The sequence below is a fragment of the Propithecus coquereli genome, unplaced genomic scaffold, assembly GCF_000956105.1.
Source record: "Propithecus coquereli isolate 6110/MARCELLA unplaced genomic scaffold, Pcoq_1.0 Scaffold50, whole genome shotgun sequence".
NCBI classification, from domain to species: Eukaryota; Metazoa; Chordata; class Mammalia; order Primates; family Indriidae; genus Propithecus; species Propithecus coquereli.
The window spans coordinates 5,297,410-5,313,834 of NW_012150841.1; the positions used below are offsets into that span (position 1 = coordinate 5,297,410).

At 41.0% G+C, this 16,425-nt stretch overlaps 1 protein-coding gene across 1 annotated transcript in view; it reads left to right on the forward strand.

Moving 5' to 3' along the window:
• Positions 1-14,990: 14,990 nt before the first annotated feature.
• SAT1 (spermidine/spermine N1-acetyltransferase 1) overlaps positions 14,991-16,425 on the forward strand; it is a 4,047-nt gene continuing 2,612 nt past the window's right edge. The window contains exon 1 of the mRNA XM_012656334.1: positions 14,991-15,333. Within this exon, the coding sequence (XP_012511788.1) occupies positions 15,268-15,333 (66 nt within the window). The 5' untranslated portion in view covers positions 14,991-15,267. The remainder of the gene's footprint in view (positions 15,334-16,425) is intronic.

Genomic DNA, 16,425 nt, shown 5'->3' on the forward strand with positions numbered 1-16,425 from the left:
CCGGGCATGGTGGTGCATGCCTGTAGTCCCAGCTACTCGGGAGGCTGAGGCAGGAGGATTGCTTGAGCCCAGGAATTTGAGGTTGCTGTGAGCTATGATGAAGCCACAGCACTCTAGCCCAGGCATCACAGTGAGACTCTGTCTCAAAAAAAAAAAAGACACAAGCATGATAAAAGGAAAAATTCACCATGAAAATATAAAAACTCTGAACTTGCTTATACCCAATAACATAATCTTAGCTAAAAATGGATTAATAAATTTGACTACTTTAAATTGAAAGACTTCCATATGACCAAAGACACTACTGACAAAGAAAAATATCCCAGCCACAGATTTGGTACTTTTCTGCAACAAAAATAACAAACAGGAAGGGATTCAAATAATGAATTATATAAAAGGGTTGGCTACTACAAATGAATAAGAAAAAAGAGAAACAAGTCAATCAAAAGTGTACAAAAGTCATGAATCGGCATTTCACAGAAGAAAAATGTTATATATGGCCAATAAACATATGAAAAGATCAATAGCACATTAATCAAATTCAAACCATGGCAAGATACCATTTCATACCCATCAGACAAGCAAAAACCAAAAACTCTGAAAATACCAACTGCTGGTGAGGACAAAGAACACCAAGAATTCTCATTCATTGCTAGTACAGGATGTAAACAGTATAATCACTTTGGAGAGCAAGCTAGCACTATTTCACAAAGTTGAACACGTGCATACCCTTTGACCCAGCATTGCAGTTCTAAGTAGATACCCTATAAATTCTTGCTTCTGTACACAAGAACACATACAAGAATGTTCATAACAACATTATTTGAAATGGTAAAAAAAAAAAAGGAAACAATCTAAACGTCCATCAACAGAAATTTTTTTTTAATTCTCTGATGAATGATTTTTAATCCAATTAGTTCATAATACATTGCCAGATCAGAGTTTCAAGGTCAGTACTCATTTCTTGGATAGATTTCAAATGCTTATAATTTAATATTTCCTTCTTATATCCCTTTCACATATATGAATAAGTGTAAACATTCTAAATAGGGGACAGGTTCACCTGCACTATTGGTGTGTTAACTGGAGGAAGCTGTGTGGCTCTTTGTCTCCCAAGATGGCTCACAGGGTTGAAATGCCTTGTTGAGTTTATCATGGTTCAGGTACTGGCCCTCAGATACACAAGTCAGAAACTTGATTTATCACTTCACTAAAGGTAAATCTGTGTCCCTAGGAGGACTAACATCAGCTAAGAGACTGATATATGAAATCAAAACATCAATTTCTTAATTCATAATGAGATGTAGGATGGCTTGGGGACCATGAGAAGCCCAATTATAACCAGAAGATTTATTGATAAGCATGAAATCAGTAACATTCAGCTAAGATACATTCACAAGAATGTAAGCACCATGATGGCAAAATTTTTCATCTGATTTTTCCACTGCTGTAATTCCAGAGACTATAATAATACCTGATACACTAAAAATCTGTTAAATAAATGAATGAATAAAGAGAGACTCTGCAATATACATATACCTGTCTCAAGATTCAACTACTGGAGTTCTTGCATCAGGGTATTCTTGCCCCGGTATGATGCCAGATTAAGTGGTACCAATTTTGGCCTCTGGGATTCTTCTTTTTCTATGCTTCTAGGACTGAACCTAGTAGACACCTTTAACTGCCTACCCTAGAGCCATTCCCTTCTAATCCCTTGCTACAGAATCCCAATTTTGTTTAAGCAACAATATACCCAATCTCAAAGAATCATAATTAGTCTTGGCCAAACATAGCATCTCCATTCACTTTTGCCAGATACTCATTTCCCAACCTCCCTTGCAGCCATGCATAGCCATATTACCTAGTACTGGCCAAAATGAGACATAAAGAGAGGACTTCAGGGCACTCTGGGAAAGATTTTGCTTCCCAGATTAAAAAAAAAAAAAAACAGAGCCTCATTAGGAGAAAGATTTTTGCTCCTGACTGTTCCTCCCTGTGGGATGCTAGTATGAGGACATGATGCTTGGAGCTATCGGAGTCCTCGTATATTCATGAGATGAGCTGAGGATGACTGGCAGAGTTGAAGGGCTTAAAAAGCCCATGTCCTTGATAACATGGTTAATTGCTGAACAAGCTCTGGAACTGGATACGTCCAGGCTTCTGAATGAGTTTAAAGAAAAAGTTTTTATGGCTTAAGCTATTGTAAGTACAGTATTCCGTTAGCTATAGTCAAAAGCATTCCTAACTTGTACAATGATCAAGTTCATTGTAAGATATACCTTCACTCTTTAGGAATGTTCATACATTCAGTCAGTTCACAGTCAAATATTAACTGGCCCAGGATACATTTTGAATATCTCTGCTGCTTGATGCATTATCTGGTGATTTTAACTTTCAGAGGTAACCTAATTTCACTCATTTCTAGTTCTACTACCCAAATCATGCAAGTGTCCCAACTGTGACAGCACTGAGTACTTCATGTCCTTTCCCAACACTCCTCCTTTGCCTCATGTTACCTCTTTTCAAATCTTTCCACTTTGTGCCAGGATGTAGGCTTTTATGAACAAAAATCATCTCTTTTACCATGATACACAGCACCAATTTCAATGCTGAATGAATGAGAAGTACCTGATTTTATCATCAACAAAAGCAACAGAATTCCATTTGTGGGAGTCTGATTATCATGAATATTTACTTATTCTTTATCTCATTCCAACTGGTAATTATAAGGTATTTTAGGTTTTCCCTTTGGTGATTTCTTACCTGATGGGTATAAGATATCAGTAACAAATGTAGTCCTGTACTTCTGTCTCATCTGTTCTTTGTTCCTTTCTTCCTCTTCTCCTGTTTTGGATTACTTTTTATGAATCCATTTTATCTCTTCTATTGACTTATTACCTACACTTCTGGGGGGGTTTTGAGTGGTTGCTCTAAGCTACAATATGCAATATGCATGTTTAACTTATCACAATCTACCTTTTTTTTTTTTTGAGACAGGGTCTCACTCTGTTGCCCAGGCTAGAGTACAGTGGTGTCATCATAGCTCACTGCAGCCTCAAACTCCCGGGCTCAAGCGATCCTCCTAGCTCAGCCTCCCAAGTAGCGGCACTACAGGTACACACCACCACACCTGGCTAATCTTTTTCTTTTTCTATTTTTTGTAGACGGGGTCTTGCTCTTGCCCAGGCTGGTCTTGAACTCAAGGGATCAAGTGATCCTCCCACCTCAGCCTCTTAAAGTGCTAGGATCATAGGCATAAGCCACAGCACATGGCCACAATCTATCTTTAAATGTTACAGCATTTCACATAATGTAAGAATGTTTTAACAGTATACTTCCATCCCATCCCCAGCCCATTCTATGTGCTGATAAGGTCATACATTTTACTTCTACAAATTTATAAAGCCCATAATATACTGATAAATATTTTCACTCTGAACAGTTAATTATCTTTTAAAGACATTAAAAACAAGAAAAATGTTTTTCATATTTACCCACATATTGACCATTTCTGGTGCTCTCCAATACTTTGTATAAATTCAAGTGTCCATCTGCTATCATTTTCCTTTAGCCTAAACAACTTCCTTTGGTATTTCCTGTAGTACAAGTTTATTAGCGATGAATTCTTTTTGCTTTGGCTTTTCTGAGATGTCTTTATTTTGCCTTCATTTTGAAGGACATTTTCACTGGATATAAAATTCTAGGCTGACACTGTTTTTCCTTCAGTGTATTAAAGATGTCATTCCACTATCTCTGGTTTGCATTGTTTTTGATGAGAAACCAGTGATCAGCCTCATGTTTAAGATCCTCTCTTTACCACTGGTTTTCAGAAATTTGATTCTACAGTGCCTTGGTATTGTTTTCTTTGTGTTCATGCTGCTTGAGGTTCTTTGGTATTCAACCAGATATGTTGGTTTACAGTTTTTGATGAATTTGGAACATTCTGAAAGTAGAATAAGAGAATTACAAAATTGTGAATTGTTTCATTAATATATACTACTGAAGATAAATGAGTGCTTAACCACTATTCACAGCTCTTTAACTGCTTATTGTTTTTAACCATGGCTTCAGAGACTAGGTACTGAAAGAAAGTTTGGGAAATTGTTCTGTCTGCTGTTCTGCCCAGATTCTAAGCATTAAAACTGCATAATTTCCCCCATCTGGTATAGTTATAAAATATCTGTAAAAAGGAAAAGGGGAAAAAGTTGTGTGAATTAATATATTCTGCATCACAGCCTCTTCAACATTTTTTCCTACTTTCATCTTTTCCCGAAGTTTGCTTCTCGAAAAAAAAAAGTCTCTATATGTGGCTTATAGTTGAATGTTAATCAGGTCATGAATAGGTCCACTTCTAAAGTGAGACAGAGTTGGAAATAATTTACCCTACGTGATGTGTTCCGGATTGAACATTGTTCACATGATGTCTGGCCAGGCAGATAAAATGCTACAAGCAAAGTGCAATAGGGATTATCCAAGACTCTGTGATGATTCCTGATTCTATGGCCATTAGGGCAGATCTCATTGGTTGGCAAACAAGAATCATTGCACATTTATTATTCATGAGGAAGGTCAATGCTTCATGACAAAGGTCAGTGAATAAGAGAATGGTCCTGTGTAAGGGCAGGATAAAACAGGGTTAGGGACAAATCCTCTCCCCATTGGGCCATTCATGACTATTCTTCCTAATCTGAAAATAGTTGTAATCCTTATATTACCAGTTAAGCAGAAAGGAACAAACATTTAGAGGGTGCCTACTATATTCTAAGCATTCTACAAAGGGCTTTACAAAATCACTTAATATTCGCAACCCTAGGAGGAGGAAACTATCATTATTAACTCCATTTTACACATAAGCACACTGAGATTCATGAACCTTGTCCAAAATCACATAGCTGGTAACTGGTAGCACTGAGATTTGCATCTAAGTCTGCCTGACCTCAAAATTCCCTGCTTTTTCTGCAACACAAGTACACTTAGCTCTGCCTTCCAAAAAGGACTTACTAAGTCAACTACCCTTTGACCCCATGCCTAAAGGTTGACATTCTCTAAGTCACTTGCTTGGATGGGAAAACCCACACTCCCTGTCAGATGATGAGTGTATATTCTATCTATGAGGGAAGAACATAAATGAAGAGCTGTGGATCATTTTCAAAGTATTGGGACAGCTCTCACCTCAGAAAGAATGACAGTATTGTGATGCCTCAGATCCAGCAACTAGATAATCCGGGAGGAATCGCCCACAAGCAGAAAGTCCTATGGCCTCTGGAATTGTCCTTCTGTGAAGGAGTCTGGATAGAGGCAGCTTCCTGCAACCTCTTAGGGTGGCAGGGACCTCCTAGCAAGCTGATTGTTTACTTGTCTTAGGCTGTAGGCGTTCCTGATCCATATTGCAGAGTCCCATTTATCAATCCCAGTCTTGGGATGGGGGCAGGGATGCGAGGCATAAGAAGAACACTAAGGAAGAGGATGAAGTTGAGAAAACTGGAACTGTCAAGAGCATTCCCTATTGTATTATAATTAAAACAAGGCATCTGGTCCACTTCATTTCTGAGAAGTGGACCAAATGTTTTGATTGTTTACAGATTTTTGCCTGAGCTCCAGCCTTAGGATGATATTTGATATAATGTCTGTTTTTATATTTGCAATTTTTGCCAGAAGATCTATGAGGGCTTTAATTGCACAGTGGTGGAGTACTGCGGTCCCCAACCCCTTGGGCCGAGGACTGGTACCAGTCTGTGACCTGCTAGGAAACGGGCCGCACAGCAGGAGTTGGGCAGCAGGCAAGTGAGTGAAGCTTCATCTGTATTTACAGCTGCTCCCCATTGCTCCCATCACCGCCTGAGCTCTGCCTCCTGTCAAACCAGTGGCAGCATTAGATTCTCACAGGAGCTCAAACCCTACTGTAAACTTCACATGCGAGGGATCTAGGTCATGCACTCCTTATGAGGATCTAATGCCTGATGATCTGAGGTGGAGGTGAGGCAGTGATAATAGCGCTGGGGAGTGGCTGCAAATACAGATTATCATTAGCAGAGAGGTTTGACTGCACAATAAATGTAACGTGCTTGAATCATCCGAAACCATCCCCCCCACCCCAGTCCGTGGAAAAATTATCTTCCATGAAACTGGTCCCTGGTGCCAAAAAGGTTGGGGACTGCTGGTGTAGCAGATTTCTTTACTAAAAGTCAGGAGACCTCGGCTGTCTTTCTGACTCCGTCACTTTCTTATTTTTTGAATGAGGTTTCTAGTCAACAATTTGCCATTTCCTAGCTGTGTGGCCTTGAATGAGTACTTTACCCTCTCTGGGCTTCAGTTTTCTTAGCTATTAGATGAGGAATTAGGACTAGAGAATCACTAACATTCTATGCTTCAATGAGGACAGAAATGTCAACTATAGAGGCTAGAGGGCTTTGAAGAAAAAAAAACCCTTATGCTTCCAGATTATATTCAACCAGACCAACTTTATTTAAATGGATGATTTTATTCCCAGTTTTCCCTGAAGCTCTAGAATGGAAATTTACAATTGATCTCTTTTTTTCAGAGTATAATAACAAATATTTCCTAATTTAATAGAATCTAGGTGAGCAAGTAGGATATATGTAAAAAATAAGTAACAATACATGGTAACTAAGACAAAATGAAATCATATTTGTAAAGTGCCAAGTAAGGCATATCACTCATAGCAGGCACTAAGAAATGCTAGCTGCATATCTCATCTCTTCCTCTGCTGTAGCACCCTCCTATAATTAATCTTGTAACAAGACCTTAAAATGTATTACACTTCTCTCAATCGTATGGTCCTGGGTCCACTTTTGATTTTCTCGCACCCTTCTCCTACTCCCATCATCCTCCCCAAAAGAATGATTTGCCCCTGTATCCTCCACCTTCAGAATAAGTTCTCAGGTAATAACCTCTATTGCCGCCAGCATGCTATGCCAAATATCCACTCACACCAGGGCCAGAACATGGGTCTGTTCTTTGTTCTTCAAGCCAAACAAAGGCTGCTTGGGTATAGTGTACTCTACTGCATTTCCTTCTTTGAAGCATCCTACATTTTCCTGGATTCACTGTTAAATTTAATTGCCAGTTTATAAATACTGCAAAGATTACTAAACTGGACTCTGAACTTGAAAATCTATTGCATGTACCCAGAGGCCATAGGGAAAAGAGGGGGTGTCTTATACTTTGTGCACTAACAGGCAATTATTTTCTATTATCTTCTTATTGAGTAACATCCATACCTAGATTCAAAGAGCTGATACTTTAGGAGATCTAAAGATGGTTGATTGCTCTTTTCAGATATTCTAAGTATTTATGAGGAGTTAAAGCCTTGATCCCTGAGCTGAGTTGTAGGCAGAGAGGGGGTAGGGCTGCCTGGAGGAGGTTGGTCATCACATTAAATGGTTTACAAACTGTGTATCTGCCCCTCAGTTCTGATTGTAACTGTCCAGGAGGTTGGATCCTTCCATCCAGAACCAGAACCTTAAGGGCTTAGAATACTGAAGTGTAAGTCCCCAGACAGCAGGTACTATGCCATATTTATTTTGGCACTACCCAAGTACAATGCTTGCCGAGAAACAGACCTTAATACATATTTGTTAAATGTTGACTAGGAAGTACAAAGCTGGGTGTGGTGGTGCGCTGGAAAAATAAATTTTAACAAAATTGTTTTTAAATTAGGTTTTCACTGCCTTTTTTTTTTTTTTTTTTTTTTTTTTTTGAGACAGAGTCTCACTGTGTTGCCCGGGCTAGAGTGCCGTGGCGTCATCTTAGCTCACAGCAACCTCAAACTCCTGGGCTCAAGTGATCCTCCTGCCTCAGTCTCCCGAGTAGCTGGGACTACCGGCATGCGCCACCATGCCCGGCTAGTTTTTTGTATATATTTTTAGTTGTCCAATTAATTTCTTTCTATTTTTGGTAGAGACGGGGTCTCGCTCTTGCTCAGGCTGGTCTCGAACTCCTGAGCTCAAACAATCCACCCGCCTCAGCCTCCCAGAGAGCTAGGATTACAGGCGTGAGCCACTGCGCCCGGCTTCACTGCCCTTTAAATGTGTGGCAGACAGACTCTGTGGTGGCCTCCATGATCCTGTCTCCATGGCTTTGTGTGATACCCTGACCTTGAGTGTGGGGAGAACCTGTGACTTGATTCTAACCAATAGAAAATAGTATAGGTGATAGGATATTATTCCTACAATTATGTTACATTGTGTAAGACTCTATCTTGGCAGGCAACAAAAGCAAAATATAGACAAATGGGACTACATCAAACTTAAAAACTTTTTGTGCATCAAAAGACACAACAGAGTGAAAAAGCAACCTATAAAATGGAAGAAAAAAATTTGCATACCATATATCTGATAAGGAGTTAATATCCAGAATACATAAGGAAGTCCTACAACTCAACAACAAAATAACACAATTAAAAAATGGGTGAAGTCCAGATATAAAAAACCAGCCTCATATAGCCATCTAATCTTTGACAAAGCAGACAAAAACATACACTGGGGAAAAAAATCCTTATTCAATAAATGGTGCTGGGAAAACTGGATAGCCACATGTAGAAGACTGAAATAGGATCCACGCCTTTCACCTCTCACAAAAATCAACTCACAGTGGGTAACAGATTTAAACCTAAGGAGTGAAACTATTAGAATTCTAGAGGAAAACGTTGGAAATACTCTTCTAGATATTGGCCTAGGCAAAGAATTTATGAAGAAGACATACAAAGGCAAACACAGCAACAACAAAAATAAATAAATGGGACCTGATCAAATTAAAAAGCTTCTGCACAGCCAAAGAAACTATCACGAGAGCAAACAGACAACCTATGGAACGGGAGAAAATATTCGCATGCTATACATCCGATAAAGGGCTGATAACTAGAATCTATTTAGAACTCAGGAAGATCAGCAAGAAAAAATCAAACATCCCTATCAAAAAGTGGGCAAAGGACATGAACAGAAACGTTTCAACAGAAGACAGAATAATGGCCAAAAAACATATGAAAAAATGCTCAACATCTCTAATCATCAGGAAAATGTAAATCAAAACCACAATGAGATATCACTTATCTCCAGTGAGAATGGCCTTTATCAAAAAGTCCCAAAACAATAAATGTTGCCGTGGATGCGGAGAGATAGACACACTCATACACTGCTGGCGGGACTGCAAACTAGTGCAACCTCTGTGGAGAGCAATATGGAGATACGTTAAAGAGATACAAGTAGATTTACCATTTGATCCAGCAATCCCATTACTGAACATCTACCCAAAAGAACAAAAGACATTCTATAAAAAAGACACCTACACTCGAATGTTTAAAGCAGCACAATTCACAATTGCAAAGACATGGAAACAACCCTAGTGCCCATCAATATATGAGCGGATTAATAAAATGTGCTATATGTATACCATGGAGTACTATTCAGCTATAAGAAACAATAGTGATACAGCACCTCTTGTATTTTCCTGGATAGAGCTGGAACCCATTCTACTAAGTGAAGTATCCCAAGAATGGAAAAATAAGCACCACATGTACTCACCAGCAAATTGGTTTCACTGATCAACACCTAAGTGCACATATAGGAATAACATTTATCAGGTATTGGGCAGATGGGAGGGGGGAGGAGGGGATGGGTATATACATACATAATGAGTGCGATGCATAATGTCTAGGGGATGGACACGCTTGAAGCTCTCACTAGGGGGGTGAGGGGGAGCAAGGGCAATATACGTAACCTAAACATTTATACCCCCATAATATGCTGAAATAGAAATAAATAAATAAATAAATGCAATCATGAACTTCCCTTTGATTGCACAAGACCTTCCAAAAAAAAAAAATGGGTGAAGTCAAAGCTATTACATATACTAGAAAAAAAATGGGTGAAGAACAAACATTTCTCCAAAGCAAATATACAAATGGCCAACAAGCATATAAAAAGATGCTCAACGCCACTAATTATTGGAGAAATGCAAATTAAAACCACAATGAGATATCACCTCACACCCATTAGGATGGCTACTATAAAAAAAAACAAAAAATAACAAGGATTATTGGTGAGGATGTAGAGAAATTGGAACCTTTGTACACTATTGATGGGAATGTAAAACAGTATAGCTGCTATGGACAACAGTATAGAGATTCCTCAAAAAATTAAAATTTGAACTACCATATGATCTAGTGATCCCACTTCTGGGTATATATATATATATATATAAATTGAAAATAGGATTCAAAGTTATATTTGCACACCCATGTTCATAGCAGCAGCATCCACAATAGCCGAGAGATGGAAACAACCTAAATGTCCATCAACAAATGAATAAAGAAAATGTGGTATATCCATACAATGGAATACTACATAAACTTAAGGCCGGGGGTGGCAGCTCATTCCTGTAATCCTAGCACTCTGGGAGGCCGAGGCAAGATGGGAGGATCGTTTGAGGCCAGGAGTTCAAGACCAGCCTGAGCAACATAGCAAGACCCCATTGTTACAAAAAATAGAAAAAATTAGCCAGGCATGGTGGCGCATGCCTGTAGTCCCAGCTACTTGGGAGTCTGAGGCAGGAGGATCGCTTGAGCCCAGGAGTTTGAGGTTACAGTGAGCTATGATGACGCCACCGCACTTTAGCCCTGGCGACAGATCAAGAACCTGTTGCAAAATAAACCACAAAACAACCTTTAAGAAAAGAAGGAAATCCTGCCCCATGCTACAACATGGATGAACCTTGAGGACAATATGCTAAGTGAAATAAGCCAATCACCAAAAAAAGACAAATTCTGCATGATTCCACTTCTATCACGTAACAAAAGTAGTTCAAACTCATAGAAACAGAAAGTAGACTGTGTTTACCAGGGGCTGAAGGAGAACGGAAAATGGGGAGTTATTGCTCAATGGGTAGAGTTTCAGTTCTGCAAGTGAAAAAAGTTCTGGAGATCTGTCACACAACAATGTGCATATTAGTCAACACTTCTGTACACTTAAAAATGGTTAAGATGATAAATTTCATGTTATGATTTTTTTACCACAATAAAAAAATAAAGACTCTATCTTGCTAGCAGACTATTCTAGAGATTCTCCTTGCTGGCTTGATGAAGTAAACGGCCATATTGGGAAGCCCACATGGCAAGGAACTGCAGGCAGCCTCTAGAAACTGCAGGTGGCCTCTAGGAGCTGAGGGCAGCCTCCAGTTGACAGCCAGCAAGAAGCCCAGGGCCTTAATCAAGGAAATGAATTCTGCCAAAATTAACAACTTGAGTGAGGTTGGAAGTTCCTTGGTCACACCTCCACATGAGAATGCAGCGTAGCTGACACCCCGAGCAGAAAACCCAGTGCAGCCATGCCTGGACTCCTGATCCACAGAAATTTCAATAATAAACGTGTGTTATTTTAAGCCACTAAGTTTGTGGTAATTTGTTACGTGGCGGGAGATAACTAATACAAAAGGGATAGTATAAGACAGCTTGCTTTCAAATAACTGCCTTCTGGTGGCCTGATCCAAGTGAAACGGTAGAAAGATTGGATGTTCAAGACCAGCCGGAGCCAAGAGCGAGACCCCATCTCTACAAAAAAAGAGAAAAATTAGCCGGGCATGGTGGTGTGTGCCTGTAGTCCCAGCTACCTGGGAGGCTGAGGTAGGAGGATCGCTTGAGCCCAGGAGTTTGAGGTTGCAGCAAGCTATGATGACACCACTGCACTCAAGCCAGGGTAACAGAGAAGAGACCTTGTCTCAAAAAAAAAAAAAAGAACCTTTTGGGCCTTGACCTTTGTGAAACCTTGAAATAAAAAATGTTCATGGTGGAGAACAATGGCCCTTGGGCCAATAAAACCAGTCTCAACTCATAAACATTCATTGCTCTAGCTTTGATGTCCTAGCTTTGACAATTTTATAACCTTTGTGAACCTCAGGTTTTCTCACCTGTAAAGATGGAGCTAACATTAGCTACCTGACAAGATAGTTGTAAGCATGAAATGAGATAATGAATGCCAAACACGTAGGATACTGCCTTGGCCATTTCTCTTCCTCCTACTCTCCCCCTACTTGGTTATAGGGATTCTCTTTCTTACAAAGATTACATTCTGTTGTAGGAAACCACACATACACGTCTCTAAAATTAAACTGTATACTCCGAGGGCTGGTTTCAAAACTTGGTCATCCTTTATAATCTCCAAGTACCTAGAAGGAGGAGACTCAATAAATACTTGTTAATCTGTTGACTCATTAACCAAATAAAAGTTTTCCAAATACTAGGCAGTTAATCCCCTTTTTATGCTGTTTTAAATGCAAATTCCAGTATCAACAGTGGGTAATATTGGTCATCCATTGCATCTATCTACTCAGGACAATGGAAAAGCATAATTTGATTCATTGCCATGAAGAAAATTCAAATTTCTTAAGGGTTCTGGGCTTCTGCACATGCACGAACACAATCACAATGGGCTTTTTGTTACCCATCTGTTTTTCAGAATAGGTTTTTCTTGTCCTAAGGGCGAAGCATAAGAGCATAAAACTTAAACTGGAAAAGCAAAATAAATAGAAACAATTATGATACATTTTAATAAGACAATCACTATTCTAAAAAATTAAGCAACCCAAACAAAAAATGGCTTTGTTTTTTCGTCACGTAGGCAGCTATCATCAGTGCTTAGTCATGGACAGCTAATTTACTGTTACCAGTAAATTTGTAACAAGCTCTCCTAAGTCTTCTGACATTTTAGAACGAAGCAGAGGAGGAAAGGGTCTTCCAGTCATCCATGAGGTCTAGCCAATGGTGTCAGGAAAGACACTGCTCAGTAAGTTAGGCAGTTGAGAATCAATGCTATTTTTAAAGATCTTTGAGAAAGGCCAGGCACAGTGGCTGACACCTGTAATCCCAACACTCTGGGAGGCTGAGGTGGGAGGATTGCTTAGGCCAGGAGCTCAGAGCAGCCTGAACAAGAGTGAGACCCCGTCTCTACTAAAAATACAAAAAAAAATTAGCCGGGCATCCTGGCATGCGCCTGTAGTCCCAGCTACTCAGGAGGCTGAGGCAGGAGGATCTCTTGAGCCCAGGAGTTTGAGGTTGCTGTGAGCTGTGATAATGCCACTGCACTTTAGCCGGTCTGTCTCAAAAAAGAAAAAAAATCTTTGATAAAGACGATTCAGTTTCATAAACTCCCACAGTGAGTCACTATGTGGACAATCTCCAGAGGGTGGGAAGGGTAACAGAATGTACTTCTGCTTTCTTTTCTACATACAGGATATTGCTAGCAAAGGCAGAGAATCACTTCCTGAATGTTAGGAGTGGTCATTTAGTGGCAGTCCAACCCCTCTTTCTACAGACTGAGGACACTGCAGGCCCCTTTTATGCTTTGTATCACTGAGAAAAATCATCCTTTAACTCATCTCAGAACCCAGGCAGGGCTGTCAAAGCAGGGTCTTCAGCAGGGTCTGTCTGGGAAAATGGGTCGTAAAAGAAAAGTCATTCCACAGAGGCTTGAATACCTGGTACAGTCCAGCAGTAACTACACTCTAATCCAACTGTTCCCAAACACCTTGGTCTCAGGACATTTAAAAATTATTGAGGAATCCCAAGAGCTTTCCTTCAAAAATTCTAGAAAACATTATGGATACACTTAGGTTTTGGACTGGCTCATAGCAAAAAAAAAAAAAAAACCACACATACACACGCATACACACCCACATTCTTTTAGTCACCAGAGTGATGATGTCATCATACATCCGGTAAATTCATCATTAGTTGAAAAAAAAGCTAAAGGAAATAAAAATTTCCAAACCTCAAAATCTATAAGCAGTGAAACGAATACTTGAAGAATTTTAAGGCCGGGCGCGGCGGCTCACGCCTGTAATCCTAGCACTCTGGGAGGCTGAGGTGGGCGGATTGTTTGAGCTCAGGAGTTCGAGGCCAGCCTGAGCAAGAGCGAAACCCTGTCTCTACTAAAAATAGAAAGAAATTAATTGGACAACTAAAAATATATAGAAAAAACTAGCCGGGCACGGTGGCACATGCCTGTAGTCCCAGCTACTCGGGAGGCTGAGGCAGGAGGATCGCTTGAGCCCAGGAGTTTGAGGTTGCTGTGAGCTAGGATGACACCACGGCACTCACTCTAGCCCGGGCAACACAGTGAGACTCTGTCTCAAAAAAAAAAAAAAAAGAATTTCAAGACTAAAAAAAGAATTTTACGATGAATTAAAGACACATTTAGCTAAGCAAAACTGAGAAAGTTTGATAAAAGCAGATCTTTACAAAAGGAAATTATGAAGAATGTACCTCAGGCAGAAGGAACGTGCTTCCAAGAGGAAGATCAGAGATTTAAGAAGGAATCAGAAGGTTAAAAAGTAAGAAAAAAGGAAGGTAAAAAAAGTAAAAAAGAAATAAAACAAAAAATAGAAAAAGAAAGATAAGTAAGAAAGAAAACATTTTGTTAACTCTAAAAATTATGTCTATTATTAAGGAATCCAAATAGCTTACCTTGGGAAATTCTAGAAAACACAAGAATATACAAGCACACATTTCTTTAGATTTCAGAGCGATGTCATCATCACACACACCAGGTCACCTCTGGAAAATTTCAGTGAGAGCGCGGAAAAAGGCAAATAACGTCTCACTATTATTATAAAACTAGTTTTGCAACAGAGGCTCTGAAAGGATCTTGGGATCCGTAGGGTCTCCCGGACTACACTTTGAGAACCACTCCTCTAATCCTTCTTCCATCTCCTAAAGGTGGGCCTCCTTTGTTTGCTTCCCTGATGGGCTAAGGAGGAAACAGCAAGATCAGGGGCCACAAAGGGAACTCCCCTCTTACTTTTGCAAGGTTACCAGGGGACGCGCGGACTCCCGGGTCGGGTTTCCGGGAAGGTTCCGCGAGGTCCCGCTAGAGGGCGTCGCTAGAGAACGCCACCGCGCGCCTCACCGTCCCCGCTCGTGCCCTCCGGGTTCACACGCGTGCCCGGATGAGAGAACGGTGCCGGGAGGAGGGGGCGGTGCGCCGCGGGGCCGCGGCCTCATTGGACGAGGTGCCGCCGCCTCACGGCCGGGGCGGGGCTTCTTCGCGCTAAAAAGCCGGGCCGGGCCACTGGAGGAGTGCGCAGCTCTTAATTGCAGCTCCTGAGACTTTTCTGTCACTCGCCGAGGTTCGCCGGGTCATGGTGCCGGCCTGACTCAGAAGAGGACGCTCCCGGGAAACGAATGAGGAACCACCTCCTCCTGTTGTTCAAGTACAGGGGCCTGGTCCGCAAAGGGAAGAAAAGCAAAAGACGAAAATGGCTAAATTCATGATCCGCCCAGCCACCGCCGCCGATTGCAGTGACATACTGCGGCTGATCAAGGTAGCGGAAGGCCTGAGGTCCTCCGGGGGCGGGGGGTAGGGGGGTGGTGGCTCCGTTTGCCGGGGAGTCCGTGTCTTCGAGTCTGGGCTGGTGCGAAAGTGTATAGGCAGTTCTCCTTTCTCTGCCCGCTTACCCGAACCGTATCCTAAGTCTTCTGACATTTTAGAACGAAGCAGAGGAGGAAAGGGTCTTCCGGTCATCCATGAGGTCTAGCCAATGGTGTCAGGAAAGACACTGCTCAGTAAGTTAGGCAGTTGAGAATCAATGCTATTTTTAAAGATCTTTGAGAAAGGCCAGGCACAGTGGCTGACACCTGTAATCCCAACACTCTGGGAGGCTGAGGTGGGAGGATTGCTTAGGCCAGGAGCTCAGAGCAGCCTGAACAAGAGTGAGACCCCGTCTCTACTAAAAATACAAAAAAAAATTAGCCGGGCATCCTGGCATGCGCCTGTAGTCCCAGCTACTCAGGAGGCTGAGGCAGGAGGATCTCTTGAGCCCAGGAGTTTGAGGTTGCTGTGAGCTGTGATAATGCCACTGCACTTTAGCCGGTCTGTCTCAAAAAAGAAAAAAAATCTTTGATAAAGACGATTCAGTTTCATAAACTCCCACAGTGAGTCACTATGTGGACAATCTCCAGAGGGTGGGAAGGGTAACAGAATGTACTTCTGCTTTCTTTTCTACATACAGGATATTGCTAGCAAAGGCAGAGAATCACTTCCTGAATGTTAGGAGTGGTCATTTAGTGGCAGTCCAACCCCTCTTTCTACAGACTGAGGACACTGCAGGCCCCTTTTATGCTTTGTATCACTGAGAAAAATCATCCTTTAACTCATCTCAGAACCCAGGCAGGGCTGTCAAAGCAGGGTCTTCAGCAGGGTCTGTCTGGGAAAATGGGTCGTAAAAGAAAAGTCATTCCACAGAGGCTTGAATACCTGGTACAGTCCAGCAGTAACTACACTCTAATCCAACTGTTCCCAAACACCTTGGTCTCAGGACATTTAAAAATTATTGAGGAATCCCAAGAGCTTTCCTTCAAAAATTCTAGAAAACATTATGGATACACTTAGGTTTTGGACTGGCTCATAGCAAAAA